The 16084-nt window shown below is 47.2% G+C and overlaps 1 protein-coding gene across 6 annotated transcripts in view; it reads right to left on the bottom strand.

Annotated features, from left to right (window-relative positions):
• Nucleotides 1-1460: 1460 nt before the first annotated feature.
• The window catches only part of Top3b (DNA topoisomerase III beta), a 28465-nt gene continuing 13841 nt past the window's right edge, over nucleotides 1461-16084 (bottom strand). For 4 of the 6 annotated variants that reach the window (XM_048452411.3, XM_048452410.3, XM_085684627.2 and 1 more), the window contains 14 exons: nucleotides 13328-13402; nucleotides 11300-11496; nucleotides 10749-10905; nucleotides 10037-10150; nucleotides 8596-8686; nucleotides 7825-7979; nucleotides 7593-7698; nucleotides 6867-7013; nucleotides 6586-6759; nucleotides 4929-5057; nucleotides 4345-4494; nucleotides 3891-3991; nucleotides 2863-3064; nucleotides 1461-2034 (listed from right to left, as the gene is read on the bottom strand). In XM_048452411.3, coding sequence (XP_048308368.3) covers nucleotides 1553-2034; nucleotides 2863-3064; nucleotides 3891-3991; nucleotides 4345-4494; nucleotides 4929-5057; nucleotides 6586-6759; nucleotides 6867-7013; nucleotides 7593-7698; nucleotides 7825-7979; nucleotides 8596-8686; nucleotides 10037-10150; nucleotides 10749-10905; nucleotides 11300-11496; nucleotides 13328-13402 — 2280 coding nt within the window. In that variant the 3' untranslated portion in view covers nucleotides 1461-1552. The remainder of the gene's footprint in view (nucleotides 2035-2862; nucleotides 3065-3890; nucleotides 3992-4344; nucleotides 4495-4928; nucleotides 5058-6585; nucleotides 6760-6866; nucleotides 7014-7592; nucleotides 7699-7824; nucleotides 7980-8595; nucleotides 8687-10036; nucleotides 10151-10748; nucleotides 10906-11299; nucleotides 11497-13327; nucleotides 13403-16084) is intronic. The other 2 variants (XM_048452414.3, XM_048452413.3) reach the window with 2 other exon arrangements.

Below are 16084 nucleotides of genomic sequence, written 5' to 3'. Positions count from 1 at the left end.
AGCTTGCAGAGCAGAAGAGCTGATGCCAGAAACACAGCTGCTCCAAAGGCATTTAGGCTTAGAACACGACTCACCCCTCGTCCTAACTGTTCCCAGCTGGCAGGCTGGCAAGGCTAAGAGGCTGGACACTGCTGAGGATGAAAGGTGAGGGATCAGGTTTACAGGGCAGTTCCACACAAAAGGGACAATTTCAGGGGAAAACTACAGGATACATTAAGAAGCCCCTATGGTTAAAACCTCACTGTAGAGTTTTATACAGTAGTCTGGGCTTATGGCCTATAGGACAGTCTTTTCCCTAAGCCCAAACTAACCACATAACTGAGCTGCCTTCCTGCAGTCTATTCAGGACAGAATTGGACCAAATGGGCTGAACAGCAGAGACACAGCCTTGTGCTAGACATGTGGCCTTATTAAGGTCCTAGATTATGACTGGAATGGAGAGGACAGGTTCTGAGTATTCTTTTTTTCTTACAACTTTTATTCCTGGGACACATTCCAGCAACTTCTATGCAGCTTCCTGTCCAGTCTCCGGGCAGCTTTCCCAAGGTATTACCTCTTCTGTTGTATGATCTTCCTTGGTTGTCAGGGATCAGGTGGGACATCCTGGTGGGCTATGTGGACCGACTGCTACATGAACAACTAACTAGGTGTCTTCTGGCTTTCTCATGAGTCTACCTGCCCTGTGTGACTGGGAACCTGCTGCAGAGGAAGGGCTCCTATGAGGAGTGCTGTCGGCCACCTCCCAACCACGCATTCTAGGGCGGCTGGCTTGCTGAGCCCCTGCTAGGCATGGCCAGAGGGCACTCAGTTTCTATCACAACTAAAACAGGTGAAATGGGTGGAGAAGGGGACACAGGAAGGGGTTACGGTCAGAAAGGTGCCCTATAGCTACACCTACCTACTACAGTCTGGTTGGCTTACAGAGTATTTTTTGGACTTGACATCTGACCAGCTTTAATGGGGTACCCAGCGCCTGAGGCAATACAGACTCATGATGAGAACAGGATTCAAAACAGACCCACACCATTACCAGAGTCACACACAGGCTCTACATGCCAAACTTGAAGTTTCTGAGTGGTGGCCATAACAACATGGGTTAGGGATCAGGAAGCTAGGCTATAGGCAGTGAGCAAAGGATTAGAAACCAGGCTGAATATTTCACCTGGCTCATCAAGACTTCTCTGGGCTGCTGATGCCCATCTTCCTGCTAACCTTAGAGTGCCTACTGCTTGTGTTGTACACAGCTACACCACTGTACATGTACATACTTGGTATGAGCTACGACTGATTGCTCCCATCAGGTGTGATGGTGTTCTTGCTGGCACTGCATGGTGTGGCCAGAGTAGGGTACACTTTAAACTTTAAAGAATAGAGGGTAAAAGAGAATCTCACAGGTTTCCATAGATATAGCTCCCCCTCCTTTCACCAGTAAAAGGCCCCAGGCTTTTTGCTCCGGAGAATACAAAATAAAAAGCATTTTAATAGTTTCAGTGGCTCAAAGGCAACCACCATGATGTGTCTACACTGAGCTCGAGTGAGGGAAGATGGGTTGTCATACAAAGTAAGCAGCCAGGGCTGACATCTTGTCTTTTGGCCGCCTGGGGTTGGGTTTTCCTGGAGGTCTCCGGCCCCGGGCACGCCCACGACCCTGCCTCCTTCCAGGACCACCTCGGTGCATGGGGTGGCAGGAGGCTGCATGCTTCAGCTCCACCAGCTCCTGGAAGACGGGGTCGCAGAAGATGCAGCCTGTGTGCTGTGTCTCGTTGCCAGGAAGGGGAGACTTGACTTTGTTGAAGTCTACATCAAGCAAGGCGGCCTCGCAGGTGTTGCAGGTGTCAGCTGATACCCGGACTCGGTGAGCATTTTCAAAGCAGTGTGCCACCACATTGCATGTATTGCAGGCCACCTTCCACTTGGGACCGGAGGTGGGGTCCAGAACCAGGACTCCATTCTCACACTCCACACACTGGCCAATGCCCAGCATGCTCAGTGAGTGCTGGCAGGTAGGGTGTGTGCATTCATTGCAGCCCATGCCTGAGGGGAGAAGAGTCCAGTAACCTAAACCTGCCCTGGCTCCCTCATCTCTGGCTCCCTTCAATGTCAGATGGCTGGATCCTGTTCTAGAACAAAGCAGCACTCTTAACCTGCTTTGGGGGCATCTTGTTCATACTGGCCTGAGTTCTAAGTATTATCAATCTAGTTTCTGCCTATTTAAAAATGTTCAGTCCTCAACGCTGAGGATTCCATTGGACCCCTAAATCCTCATTTTGCTTCTGAAGCTTATACTAATGACTGTTCTAGTTTGCCCTCCAATCACCTGGTACTTATCTAAGCCACTTGTGGGGAGGAAGAGAGCCTTATTATCTTGGCAGCATGAAAGCAGACTGAGACCCTGAGGATTTCTGATAAAAGCCATGTACAAAGATGCTGGCTCCCAGTTTGAGACGGGATGGTACCACTGGAGAGTGGGTAAGTGTGCTGGACAGTGAGCCCCTCTGGTGGCATGCTCTGCTTAGTCTGGATACATGCTCTCTTTTATTCCAGCAAAGAGTGCAAAGGAGGACAACAGTAGTGTCTGAGAGCCTAGGGGGCTTTGTTTGTCAGGTGTCACTATCTGAGGCTGCCTGCCTCTTACTTAGCTCAGGCCCTGGGGCAGAGTTTGCTCCCTGCCCAGATCCTAAGCCAATTACTTGCTCAATTATGACCCAGACATACCCAGGGCAGACAGGCTGGCCAGTGCCAGAGCTGTGGCACAAGTATCTCCTGACTCAGTATTAGTGGGTATAAGTAAGGAAGGATGGGTAAGGGACTCATGGGAGTCTGGTAAGTATAAAGCTGGGAACAGTCATGGGGCATACTCACCTTTCTTCATGTCTCGGAAGGGTGGGTGGTTATAGCAGTAGGGACATAGTGGGTAGCTCTTGCCCCGGGAGCCTGAGGACCACAGGACCAGTTCAAAGTCATCCAATGGGCACCGCAGCTCCTTGTAGAGCTTGATGGTACCATTCTGGGGGAGGGTATAGGTCTCGTCACAGTGGGAGCAGTGTAGGCGGCTTGGCTTGGCCTATGGGATGGGACAGTAAGAGGGGATGAGTGCTGTTGGGTCTGACTCTCTTCCCTATCCCTCCACTTCACAACACTGGATAGGAAATGTGGAATACCTAACAGATACATCGATTGTACAGTTCGGTGTCAGGCAAGGACCTCTCAACTACTGGAGTGAGCCCCGTGACACACCTCCCCTTTCCTAACTCCCTCTCAAAGGCATGGATTCTAAAGACCCAGCAAGGGGCTGGTGGATGGTTCATCAGATAAAGGTGCTGGATGTTAAGCCTGAGTTCAATACCTAGAAGCCATTTGATGGAAAGAGAGAACTGACTTCTACAAGTCATTCTCTAACCTCCACATGTACACACACACACACACACACACAGAGAGAGAGAGAGAGAGAGAGAGAGAGAGAGAGAGAGAGAGAGAGAAAATGTAAAGCCCCGGAATGTTAACGATATTCATGAGCAAGAGAAATGATGGCAGTGGGTGGTTGTGGCGCGCGCATGTCTTTAATCCCAGCACTTAGGCGGCAGAGGCAGGTGGATCTGTGAGTTTGAGGCCAGCCTGGTCTACAGAGCAAGTACCAGAACAGCCAGGGCTACACAAGGAAATCCCATCTCAGGGAAAGCGAAATAGTGGCAAGAGTGAATGGTCACTGTGTATGTAGCCTGTGGTTTATGTTGCTGCTGGTGCTAATTCAGGCCTTTTAGTCATTCTGTGTGACAATGGAGGCAGTGAACATTATTTCTGCATGACTAATGACAAAGCAGAGCTTGAGCTGATGCCTGTGCAGGAATACTGTGGGCAGAAGTGGCTGTGGTCCTTCAAGCTGCACATACCTGGATATACTTCATAAATCGATGGCACTTCCCACAACGTGAGAGGGGCTTGCCCGTGGCAGCCAGGGGTGAAAAGGATACCTCCATCAACTCATCCATGCCTGAGAACAAATAGAGCACAGGAGTAATGTCTCTCTTGGTCTTCGGCAGCCCTCCCTCCAACAGGTGAGTTAGCGGAACTAGGTAAACTACAGCTGGCCTCTCTAGGCCAGCATACATGGTCAATGGTCCAAGGGTGACTGTCAGTGATAGACTATGGAGCTGTAGCCCTGTTCATCAGCTTTGTGTATCCCTGATGTAGACTTTAATTAACCTGCTCCAGACAACAACCAATGAGGAGACATTATTGCTGTGACCCGCAGCACCTTAGAGCCCAGAGTTGGCAGTGAGCCTCAGGAGGCTCTATCCTATTGGAATGGCTGCTGATGAGGGGCAGGGGAGAGGCAAGACTTACCAGCAATAGAATCAACAAAATAGTGGAACTTTCTCTTGAAGATATCCAGGGTGTGGCCCAGGACCTGGTGGTAGTCAGCTTTGCCCTGGGCAATCAGATTCAACTGCTTCTCCACTGCACTGCGGATGGTGGGGAGTACCAGCTCTGCATCTATAAGCCAATGAGTAGATGCTGTTGTGGACATTGGCACCTGGGACCTGCCACTGCAATAGGCAGGCAAGACCTGCTGTCTTGCTTGACCCAGTCTTCCTGGGTTCCCCTTGGACTGTTTGTCTACAGAGTGGAAAGGCATCAAGGGTAGCTCCTATTGCCATCAGACTTTTCTGTGCAGAATGGCCAGGTCTGTGGTGCATTCTTCCATTTCCCAAAGAACTGGGGGCACACTTTAGTGGGCAGCCTGGTGGGTATCTTAGTGAAGAACACAGGTTTGGTTTGCAGAAGAACTCTGTTGGACCCATTATAATCTGTTCATTCATCAAATCCCCACTGCAAAGATGTTGTAGGGACTGGGGAAATGGATGAGGAGTACAGGGCCACTGCAGGAAGTCAGCAGAGCCACAGCACAGGGAGGAGCCTAGACTCACCAATCTTGTAGTAACCATGTACCAGGACGATGCCAAGGTTGGTGGGCTTGAGCCGGCGGCCACTTTCCACAGTGACATAGTTGCGCTGGCAGATGTTGTTGATGTGCACAGGGATACTGGCATCAGTCCCTGGAATGCACAGCATGGCTCTGGGTATTCCTCAGCCTGCCCCAACAGATGCTCTGGACTATGCACTCTAGTTTCATCCACCTGTCAGAGGAACCCTGTTTTTCGGACCCTCCCAGACATCATGGAAGGAGCATCATGTCACAAACTGAAGCTTATTTTGCTCACTGGGTCCAGGCTGCTGTCTCCTGTATGGCTGCCAGAAGCCATGATGCAGAAAGGTTCCCAAGACAGAGCAGGGCTGTCTCTGCACTGTGCTGGCACAGCTGTGAACCCAAGGACAGCCTTCACTGGTGTTTATTTTAGTTTTGTAGTTAGAAGACAGAGGCTCAGGGCTGTTAACAGAGTCAGAGGACATTTCCTGAAACCATTAAATACAACTTGGCCTTTTCTACCTATGCCCTCTAGATGTCAGGGTCCAGCTTCTCCCAAACAGAGTTTATAAAGCTACTGCTGAACCAGGGCAACACCCAAGGCATGCTTCCTACTCCAGGGATGCAGCTTATTTCACCTTGCAGAAGTTTCTTGATTGAGAGGTGGAAGGTGAGGCATTCTGCTGTTGCTGGGCAGAGGATATGAAAATGGAACTTAACACTGACTGCACACTTCCTAGTGTTGGCATAGGGTACTATGAGCAAGTTTTACAGGGGATATACTGGCACTGGGAGTTAGGGAGTCTTCAGAGGTTCCATGGCTCATAGGTAAGGGTAGGTCTTGGCCCCAATCATGGCAGTTTGCACCTGCAAGAGTTCCTGGATGGTTGTTATATCCAGATTCTTTTTTTCTTTAAAAAAAAAAAAAAAGAAGAAGAAGACAGAGTCTCACTCCACAGCCTCAGCTACCTTTGAACTTGTGGCACTCTTTCTCAGTTTCCTAAGTGCTAGGATTACAGATGAGTCAGTATGCCCAGGTAGGGAAGCCTTTTTGCCCATGGACCTTGTTCAACAGCACCGCCCTCACTCACTTTCCTGTTCAGAAGTTCACATAAGAACTCTGTTCACTGAAGTGTATGTTGGTCCTTGGGTCCAGAACAGTCTCACATGTGGCTATTAGAAGTCAAGGATGTGGAAAAGGTTCTTAGCATTTTGCTATGCCATCAATGGGAACTCGCTGCAGGCTGAGCTTACTCTCAGGTTACTTCAGGCACCTAGGCCCTGGGGAGAAGCAGACCCAGACCAGAATTCTAGGGTAAGCCTGCCCAGTTAGTTGTGTGTTTTGGGGATGCTGCTGATCTCTTTCAGGAATCCTTCAGAATCCTGGGCTAACCTTGAGTCTGGTGGGCACTTGACTTGTCAGTGTGTACCGGTCCCATGGTGCACAAGGCTGTATCACAGTCTTCATATGGAAGGCCAGGTCCAGATGTAAAGGCCTTGTAAACAGCTTTACTCAGAGTCAGCCTGGAGCCATGGGTCATATACTGGGCACCTGTGACCACACGCTGAGCCAGATGCATATGGATCATGGACAGGCTTACTAGCATCACCTCTTGGCCCAGGCCCTGGGAATGGAAACCCTAGATCTGGGTACCCACCGATACCGTGCTTCTCCATGAGTGTGATGAGCTCAGCCTCAGTCAGATAGTCTGGTGGGTTCGTCTGCTTCTCTAGCATCTTCACCTCACCCACAGTGAAGGTGTCACCTTTCTGGCATGTGGGCAGACTTTCTTCCAGGGGCACGCTCTGCCAAGGCATGATCTCTGTGAAGCCTAGAGAGATACCACTGCCATTTGAGGTCCCCACCTGGGCCTCCCATCAGGGATCCCATGTGTCTGTGGAGATGAGAAGAAAGGGACCCCAGGACCTGCCATTTTACCTGGGGAGATGACTGTCTTTCCCGAGCATGTAAATTTTTCAGGTCCAATTCTGAAGGAGATGGTGCTCTGCAGATACTTGCAGTCATGGCTGACTGTGGCAATGAAGTGTCTGGTGATATACTCGTACAGTCGCCATGCATCACCCCCTGTGAAGACTGAGTGTTACCAGGTGCCCTGGACTAACAACAGGGTCTTGGCATGGGTACCAAGGATGTATGCATATTTATGATGTCAGGGATTGAACGTAGGGCCATAAGCACATATTAGGCAAAAGCCATGTCTTAAGTCTTATTCCCAGCCTCAAAGTCTGAACGGAGGAGTAAATACAGCAAAGGAAGCTGCCCCTGCTGCCTGGGTGACCCAATTACTATGTTTCCAGTAGACTGCTCTCCCTTCTCTACAGGCATTGTTTTGGAACAGAGTCATCAGAACAGCCTTAGGCTAGGTAGGAGGTACAGTCTACCTCTGAGCTCTGCTACTCTGCCTCATTCCCTAATACAAGGCTGTCTGTATACTGGCTTCTCCCCAAGCAGCTACAATCACTTCACTTCTGTCTTAGGTGCTTGGTGATGAGAGCTTCACTAAGCCAGTGACAGGCTGAGGAAGAGCTGTACTGATAAAAGGCCTGGCCCTGTCCACTGGTGCCATGTGCCTGCAGCAGCTTGCCCTTCCCACCCTGGAAGCTTGAGGAGTGTAAGGACGCTGGGAAGAGGAGTACCCAATACCTAATTCAGCCTCTGTAGCTGACTTCATAGGTGTGATGGGAGGATGGTCGCCAGCATCATGGCCTTTCCGTGGGCGATTGATGCCTTCGGCTAACAACTGCTTTACCTAAGGGACGGAAGGCAAAGCAGAGTCAAGCCAGGCTGACTGCTTCCCACTGGTCTTGGATTTGGTCAAAGCCTGTCCAGAGGCCACAGCTAATGGGCTATGCAGGGCAAGGCCCACTCCACTCACCAAGTCTGCCCAGTAAGGGTGGTTGGCTTGCTGTCGCAGAGAGCCCTTCAGGTCAAAGTTCTCGGGATAGTGGGTGGTCTCTGTCCGTGGGTAGCTGATGTAGCCCTGGGTGTACAGCCTCTCAGCTATTTGCATGGCATGCTGCGGTCCCATACCTGCCAAAATACAGGAGGCTCAGAGGTCTGGAACTCACCCACAGGCTTGGGCATTCTTGTTTTCCCCCAAATAGGCCAGCACCTCCTAAGAGGGCAAAGAGCTCTTAGTGGGTATTGCCAGGGCTCAGAGGTAATGGCTGGATGGGTACTTGGGACACAGCCTGTCTGCAAAGATGGGCCCAATGGGAAACACTGCTTACTGCTCCATGGTACCAATTTACAGTGCTCATAGTGGCGCTGATGACACAGTCTGAACTCTGACCTCTGGGTAGCTGAACACACCTCAGTTCTGTGCCCCCAGGCTTCTGTACTCTAAGAGAGCTTGTCCTATTGCTCTCTGCCCTGGGAGCTCTGCCAAGACAGTGCTTTAGGATACAACTGTCAAAGACCACCGATTTTTCAACTTAACTCTTGTGATACCTATGGAAGCAGTGCTTACAGAAGTCCTACTCTAGGACTTACGGAGAAAGGAAACTCACATGAGACTTAAGATCCCATCCCCAAAGCTTCAAACATCATATCATAAGAGGTGCTTGGTATGGGTTAAGATACTGGCTCTGCCCTATGCTGGTCTAGAGATGTCTTTGGGGAGCTTTAGGGAAATGCTTCTACATACCCAGAGCTGAGCTGGCCACACGCAGCATCTCCACTGTGTTTAGAGCAAGTGGTCTCTGCTTGGCCTTTTCTTTTCTGCTTGTAGCCTCCACCTGAGGACAGGACAGATGGAGGAACATTTGGCAAGATGAAGAAGCCATAAGAGAATTAAAATGTGTGGACAAAAGTCTAAACTAATTAATTTGGTCTGTTTCTGAAATTCACTTCCCCCAGCAGTCTGACAACTGAACTGAGTATTTAAATCAAGAAAGCAAGGGGAGAGGAGAAATAAGAAACACACATTCTGTTTTCCTTGAAGAAGAAAATGTGGAGGAATGGGGAAGGGGCTGCAGATGTAAATCCCACCAAAGTCAGCATAGGCCGAGCCCCAGAGTAGCCTGTGGGGTGTGGAAGGGAAATGGCTGCTGCTGGCTGTTTGTGAGTGCTGTCAACTGGGCCCCTAGCATTGCAAAACCTTCCTATTTTTTAAAGGAAGCTGCAAGTCATGATTTCTATGCTAAATCTCCCATTTGCTCAATGATAACCATTTTGAAATTATCTATGGGCCCTGTTTGTCTGGTGAGCTATTACTTTTCACTATGGGGTAACATACCCATAGAAAAGTTGACTCTTTGTTTTGCCTACTGTGAAAATAATCCAAACAAAGCAGCCAGTCTCTTGCCTTTACCAAGCTCACACAGACTGGACAGGTAACACATTCTGGATTCCAGACCAACAATTACAGGTGCTGACACTGAGGATATTTGTGTGCATGTGGCACTGGAGGTTAGGGTTCCTGAGGGTGGGTCCTGACATCACCACCATGGAACAGCAGAGCCTGAGCAGAATGGCATCAAAACAAGGCTTGAGAAACGGAATTAGAATGTGACCGGAGGAGGCCTGAAGTGGCTCAGTGATGATCAGCTGTGGAGCTGTAGGACCTGCTCCAGCCTGCGCAGTCTTTGCTGAGCAGCACCACCTTTCCAAGCACCAAAAAGCAGACCCCTCTGATATAAAAAAGCCCCGAGTAAGAAATACTACCACTCAAGTGTGAAAATTGATTGAATATGAGATCTCAGACCTATATCCTTCTAGATGTGTGACTTCAGGCAAGCCCACCAATGTGTATAAATGTCTGTCTGCAGCTGGTAGCTTTGGATACTGTAGAAAAGAAACATCTGTGTGAAATGGAGTCCAGCCAGAGGAGACCTGGCACCTGGGAGTGGGGGAAGAGACAGCAGAAATGGCCCTGGAGTGTCTTAGGTGTGGACAGCACCTGAGGCAGTACTTCACAGCTGCTGCACTGGCAGAAGAATGTTAGGAACGTACGTGTGACATTTGTCCAGAAGCCATCTGCATTTCACAAAAGGCAGAAAGGCATGGCCCAGCGTCACAGTGATTCTTCTGATCACAGGTTTCTAGGGCCTGCCCATTCAAGACAAATGTGGACAGAGAAAGAATACCTGAGCTTCTTTCTCTGACTTTGTCATGTTTAAAAACATCTGCGCAATTTCCCGGTCGAACACTCTAACGCGGTCCCAGTCCAAAAGGAGAGACTCCTCTTTATTGGTATGAACCTGTAGGAGAGACAAAAGGAAAGCACACTGCAGGGAAGAAAACCAAGGCAGAGGAGGCTGGTTTTGTCCACAGGCAAAATGGTCTAGCTCTGATGTCTCATTGTTGGACTGTGGATCCAAAGCTGATACCCCACTCTTCTCATCCACTGAGCACCAGACAGTCCTAGTCTGGTGGACCCTTAACAGAGCTGTGCCTCTCCCATCCCCACACAGTCCCCAGCCCTGGAGGTAACCAGAACTCTGTACTGTTTTAAACCTCTGTTATGCTTTAGGAGGGAAGTTTGAAAGCACAGTCTTCATCCTATGCTTGGACTTCCCCACTGCAGACACCAGCTGAATGGCTGACCTCACCTCACACCCCCAGAGGGAACTCACTCCTACTTATCCAAATTTAATGCATCTAGGTTCAGTCCAGCCTGCTGTCCCCATGAAAGCTGGCGCCTCTTCCTCCTGGGCACTGGGACCAACAACTGTTTGGTACTGTAACCCACACTTGTGGACTCAGCCTGGAGTTAATGAAGTGCTGATGCTGACCAGGAAAACTCTCAGAGTTCACACCTCAAACCTACAACACAACACGAATAGAAGGGAGGAGAACCTTGGCCTGTAGCACCCAGTAGGTCTCTGGTTTGAAGGACTGGATTTTATCATGTCTTTCCACACAGAATCCCAGAGTAGGAGTCTGACATGGTCCGAAGGAGATGAGAGAGCTGTCTAAATCTCCATATTTTCCCTGGAAATACTTTGTTTGGAACCTATAGGATTGGGGAAGAGATAAAAATGGCGGATCAGCAATTCATTCTAGACAAATCCTAAGCAAACCCAGCTTGTGGATCTGCTCGTTTTGCTTAGAGAGGTCACACAAGGAGGATGCTCTTCACTTAGAAGACAGCAAAAGTGACAGAGCAGGAAGCGTCAAAGAGCAGGATGTTCATTCTGTGTGCATAGGATGGAGCGAGGATAGAATGCACACAAATAATCTGCTTCTGAAGTTGTGGCCTATGTGATGTGCACCTGATAAATATGTAATTTTATTGAGTTTTTTTCTTTAAAAAGGTATCTCTGGTTGCTTATGCAGGCTCCGAAAGCCCTTGGCAAGACAGTACCCTAGCTCAAGGGGCATTATGTGCATGTGGTAGGAAACAGCACCTAGTGAAAGCACAGCCGATGCGTAGGTCTAGTTCCTGGCGGGCATCTACTGAGAGTGCCTCATTGCGGTCTGGCTCGCTCAGGCGGGTCATGGCACTACAGATGTCTGTGTCAGTGATGGAACTGAACCTGGCCCGGAACACTGTCTTCTCACCACTGTGGGCATTATTCATGACAGGCAGAACGGCGTCAAGAACCTGGGAGGAAGAACACTGGCTGTGATTAATTCCTACATCCCTGTCTTTCACTGTTTGGCCCCACTGCAGGGTTAGCCCTTTCCAGGGCTAATCTTTCCCCACCCATCCTAGGTCCCCCTATATCCCTTTGTCCTTCTAGACAACTCTGACTCCCCACAAATCCCTTATCACATGGCTGACTCTCTCTCTCTCTGCTTGCATACACTTCCAGATAAGATATCCACCCACCCCATTAGCCCAGTTCCTTTCTTAGTGTTGCCCCACAGCCACTACCCTCTTTCACTTCTCTTGTGCTTTTATCCAAACCAACCAGTGAGTGCCAGTGCCAAGCACATAGAGGACCTCACACTCCAAACCCCTTCCCTTTTCTGGAAGTAGGGGGTGCTTAGATGGATAGGCAGAATTTTTACATGACAGGAGAAGACAAGGAAAAGAGAAAATGTGTAAGAATGGGAAGGTTACCGCAGACCTTATGTGTGTGTGGGAGCTATGTGGCCCTGGAATTGAGGCTTAGGCTATACAGAGGGAGGAAAGCCACCAGAGAAGGTGGGACATGCAGTGACATCATGAAGGGAAAGCAGGACCCATGAGCTGCTATTGTTTCTAGCCCCAGAGGGTGTACTCCTGTGAGTGGACAGGGAAAGGAGAGAAGCAGGTATCTGAGAAGGGACAGTATGGAATTAAGTTTGCTAGGAGAGCTATACGAGAATGCTGGGTACCCTGAATTCCTGTTTTACTGGAACCATCTCCTGCATTTAAGTATGTCAATTGCCAGGGAGGGCTGGAACATAAGGACACAGAGGTGACCTGTATGGAGCCACAGCACGAGGGGCACTAGTAGGAACAGCAGGCATAGCCAGCAGCATTAAAGTGTCATTACAGAGGGCACATCAAAAACCTTCACCAGCCTGTACAGGCAGGGCTCCCAAGGATAAGTAGGGCAGAGGACATGTGAAGGTGGGAGGTGAGCCTGGGGCTGGAGTGATGGCTCCTTGGTTAAGAGCACTTGCTCTTGCAGAGGACTCAGGTTTGCAACCACGAGTAACTCGAGTTCTGGGAAATCTGATACTCTTTACTGATTTCTGAGGGCATCAGACTTGTACACAGTACATACACACACATCTAGACAAAACACTCATATGTATTAGGAGATTGCCAAGAAGATTACTACAGCAACTAAAGGTCTGATACAGGCATGGAGCTAGGCAAACACTGAAAACTAGGAAATTTGTACTGACCCAGAATGGGGCTTTAAAAAATATATATAAAGTGATGACAATAATAATAATATCAACAACAAAATATTAATATTGGTATGTGTGTTTATGTGACACGGTGTGAGTATAGAGGTTAGAGGAAAACTTTCATGAGTTGGCTTTCTCTTATTATGTGGGGCTCTGGGAACTGAATTCAGGTTGTCAGACTTGGTAGCAAGCGCCTTTACCTGAGGAACCATCTAGTTTATGAATTAAAAAAATAATTATTTCACTTTATGTGTATGAGTGTTTTGCCCATATGTATGTATGTGCCCCATGTGCATGCTTGGCACCCTGGGAGGTCAGAAAGAGGGCATCAGATGCTCTGGAACTGGGAATTACAGAGGGTAAACCTGGGTCCTTTGTAAGAGCAGCTCTTAACCACCGAGCCATCTCTCCAGCCTTAGGTCTATGCATTTTAAAGTAGCTACAGATTTTCTGAAACGGAGAGTGGGAGAAGACTTTTGTTTTAAAGCCACTATACTCCCTATGCTAGCCTGAAGAATAGTGACAAACTCAGGTCAGGAAGGGTGAGGAAAAGGTCTAAAGGGAACCAGAGTGCTCCTCACACTCACCTCAAAGCAAATGTTCTCGCCTTCCTTGTCACAGTCCAGCCACAGCACGACGTAGTCACAGCCTCTGCCCTCCACCTGTCACAAATCACACATTGACAACCATCTCTGTAGCATTCCCTTTTCGGACAGGAGATGAAGTCAGGTGGAGGACCAAGCCTGGATGAGCAAGGAGCTGTCTGAAGTGAGGCTATCTTAGAACTCAGAAAAGATTTTGGTTCAGAACTATCATATTGTTAGATCAAAAAATTATAATTACAATATGATCAATCCTTCTGTGATATAGAAATGAATACATTGGTATGGACTTTGGTATATTGCTATAAATTTAAGGTCAATTTAGTTATATGTATATTTCTACTCTTATTTAAGGTACTATTTTTATACAGCTCATTTAAAAATGTAATGTATAATTAAAAATTATGGATTAATAGATAGTCATTTATTATAGTCAAACTTGTAGTCATGCTAGTTAGGTTTTCTAGATGTACAGAGACATATTTCAGTAAGATAATCTTCAACACTTCAAAGATCTACAGAATATGGCATTTAAAGGTTTTAAGAACTTAGACTTTTCTCGACAGTGAGACATGTCTGCTTCTGGCAGTGCCAATTACTTCAGGAGGCATCAAAGAGGCTCCTTACGAGTTTGCTAGCCATGTGGGTAAGAAACCGCTCTTGCCTGGACTGCTAGACGATCTGCTGTACAAACTGGACATGCAGGACCCACAGAAAAGTGACTGCTGAACTTGTCTAAACACGAGACAGTCCTTCAGGGTTCCAGCTTCAAGAAAGAGGCTCCCAGACATTCTGCAGGATATAAACTGCCAATATAGGTGAAACAATCTTTCAAATTTCCTGCTTCAATGAAAAGTCTGTCAGATACTATGGGCCTGTAGGCTGAAGATGGATGCCTCAATGTTACAAAAGAACTTTGGGTGACTGTCCAGGCAGCAAGATGTCTCTGTTAATTCTAAACTTTGGAAGTTTCTTACAAAACATTTCCTGTTTACTTGGGTAATATTACGTCCTTCTGGGGTCTTTGATGGAGTTGAAGACAAATAGTTATAATTATAGCTTTCTTTGGTTGTGATGGAAGATGAATTAGATATAGAACTTTAGACTTACAAAGATAGGATAGAGTATCTTTCTTAATTTGCCAAATGGAAATGGACTAAATATTGTTCTATAATTCTTGCTTGATAACTGTTTTGTTATATGTAATTTTACTATGTTAAAGTTAAAAACATTCTTTTTTACTTAGACAAAAAAGAGGAGATGATGTGGGATTCCCCTCTGTATGGTGTGAATATGTCTTATTACCATTGGTTAATAAAGGCTTTGGCCTATGGCAGGGCAGAATATAGGTAGGCAGGAAAACTAAATTGAATGAAGAGATAAAGAAGGCAGAGTCAGGCAGACGCCATGTAGCTGCCAAAAGAGAAAGATGTCAGAACCTTACTGGTAAGCCACAGCCTTGTGGCCATACACAAATTAACAGAAATGGGTTAATTAAAGATGTAAGAGTGAGTTAATAAGCAGCGTGAGCTAATGAGCCAAAGAGTATGTAATTAATATTAAGCCGCACACTGGTTATTTTCTAAGCAGCTTTGGGAACAGGCAGTGGAGAAAACTTGGCCCAGGGGCACCAATGGACAGAGAATATTTGTAGCTACACTTCTGCATGTGGTGTGGTGTATGTGCAAGGCTGTGCAGGTACATAAACCTGCTGGCAAAGGACAGAGTAGGTTTCTGGATATTTTGCTCTACCATTTTGTCTTATCCCCTTAAGACAAGGTTTCTTGCTAACCCTGGAGGTATGTGGTTGGCCAGCAAATCTCAGTAATCCTTCTGCCTCTGCACTCCACAGCACTCACCACGGGTGCTGGGATCCAAACTCAGGTTCTCATGTTTGTGCAGCAAGTGTTCTTACTCATTGAGCCATCTCTCTAGCCCCTATGATAGATATTTAAAAATACTTACTTTTATTATGTGGCCACAAAACATATGTGCTCCTTAATTTTCAGAGGGAAATAAAGGATTAAAGCAAACTTATTGAAGGTTTTATTTTTAATATTTTCAAACACACACACACACACAAACACACACACACACATATATGCTTTGATTATATTCAACCCCATTATTTTTCTTGTTCACTTTCACTAACCCTCTTTTTCTCCTACAATATGACCTTAATGCCCCGACCTAAATAAACATTCAATGAGCTGAAATATTAATAGTGGTTGTTTTGGATCATGTGGTTATACTTTTTTCTTCTTTAAATTTATCTTTACTTTTAGTTTTTTAAAAAATAGTGTCTACATATTTATTTACTTTTTTTAAAAAAGATTTATTTATTTATTATGTGCACAGTGTTCTGCCTGCATATATGCCTGCAAGCCAGAAGATATAGATGGTTGTGAGCTACCATGTGGTTGCTGGGAATTGAACTCAGGATCTCTTGAAGAGCAGAGTGCTCTTAACCTTTGAGCCATCTCTCCAGCCTGTACATATTTATTTTAAAATTGGGAAAACCCTTTACTGAGCCATTATAAAAGCTCTCCAAAACTGGTCACAAGGATGTCTGGGACAGGGAATCAGGTATAGATAGTGGACCAGCAGAGAGTACTCACAGAAAGGGTAGAAAGATGGGTCCAGGGCTGCCACCAAGAAGCCTTGGGTACTAAGATGTAGATGAGGACACAAATAATGGTGCAACAAGACAGCTGTTGGCACCTATGATATAGGGAGCTGGGA

Source organism: Myodes glareolus, chromosome 2, assembly GCF_982192425.1.
Source record: "Myodes glareolus chromosome 2, mMyoGla1.1, whole genome shotgun sequence".
Classification (NCBI taxonomy): Eukaryota; Metazoa; Chordata; class Mammalia; order Rodentia; family Cricetidae; genus Myodes; species Myodes glareolus.
This window is presented reverse-complemented; position numbering and strand designations above follow the sequence as displayed.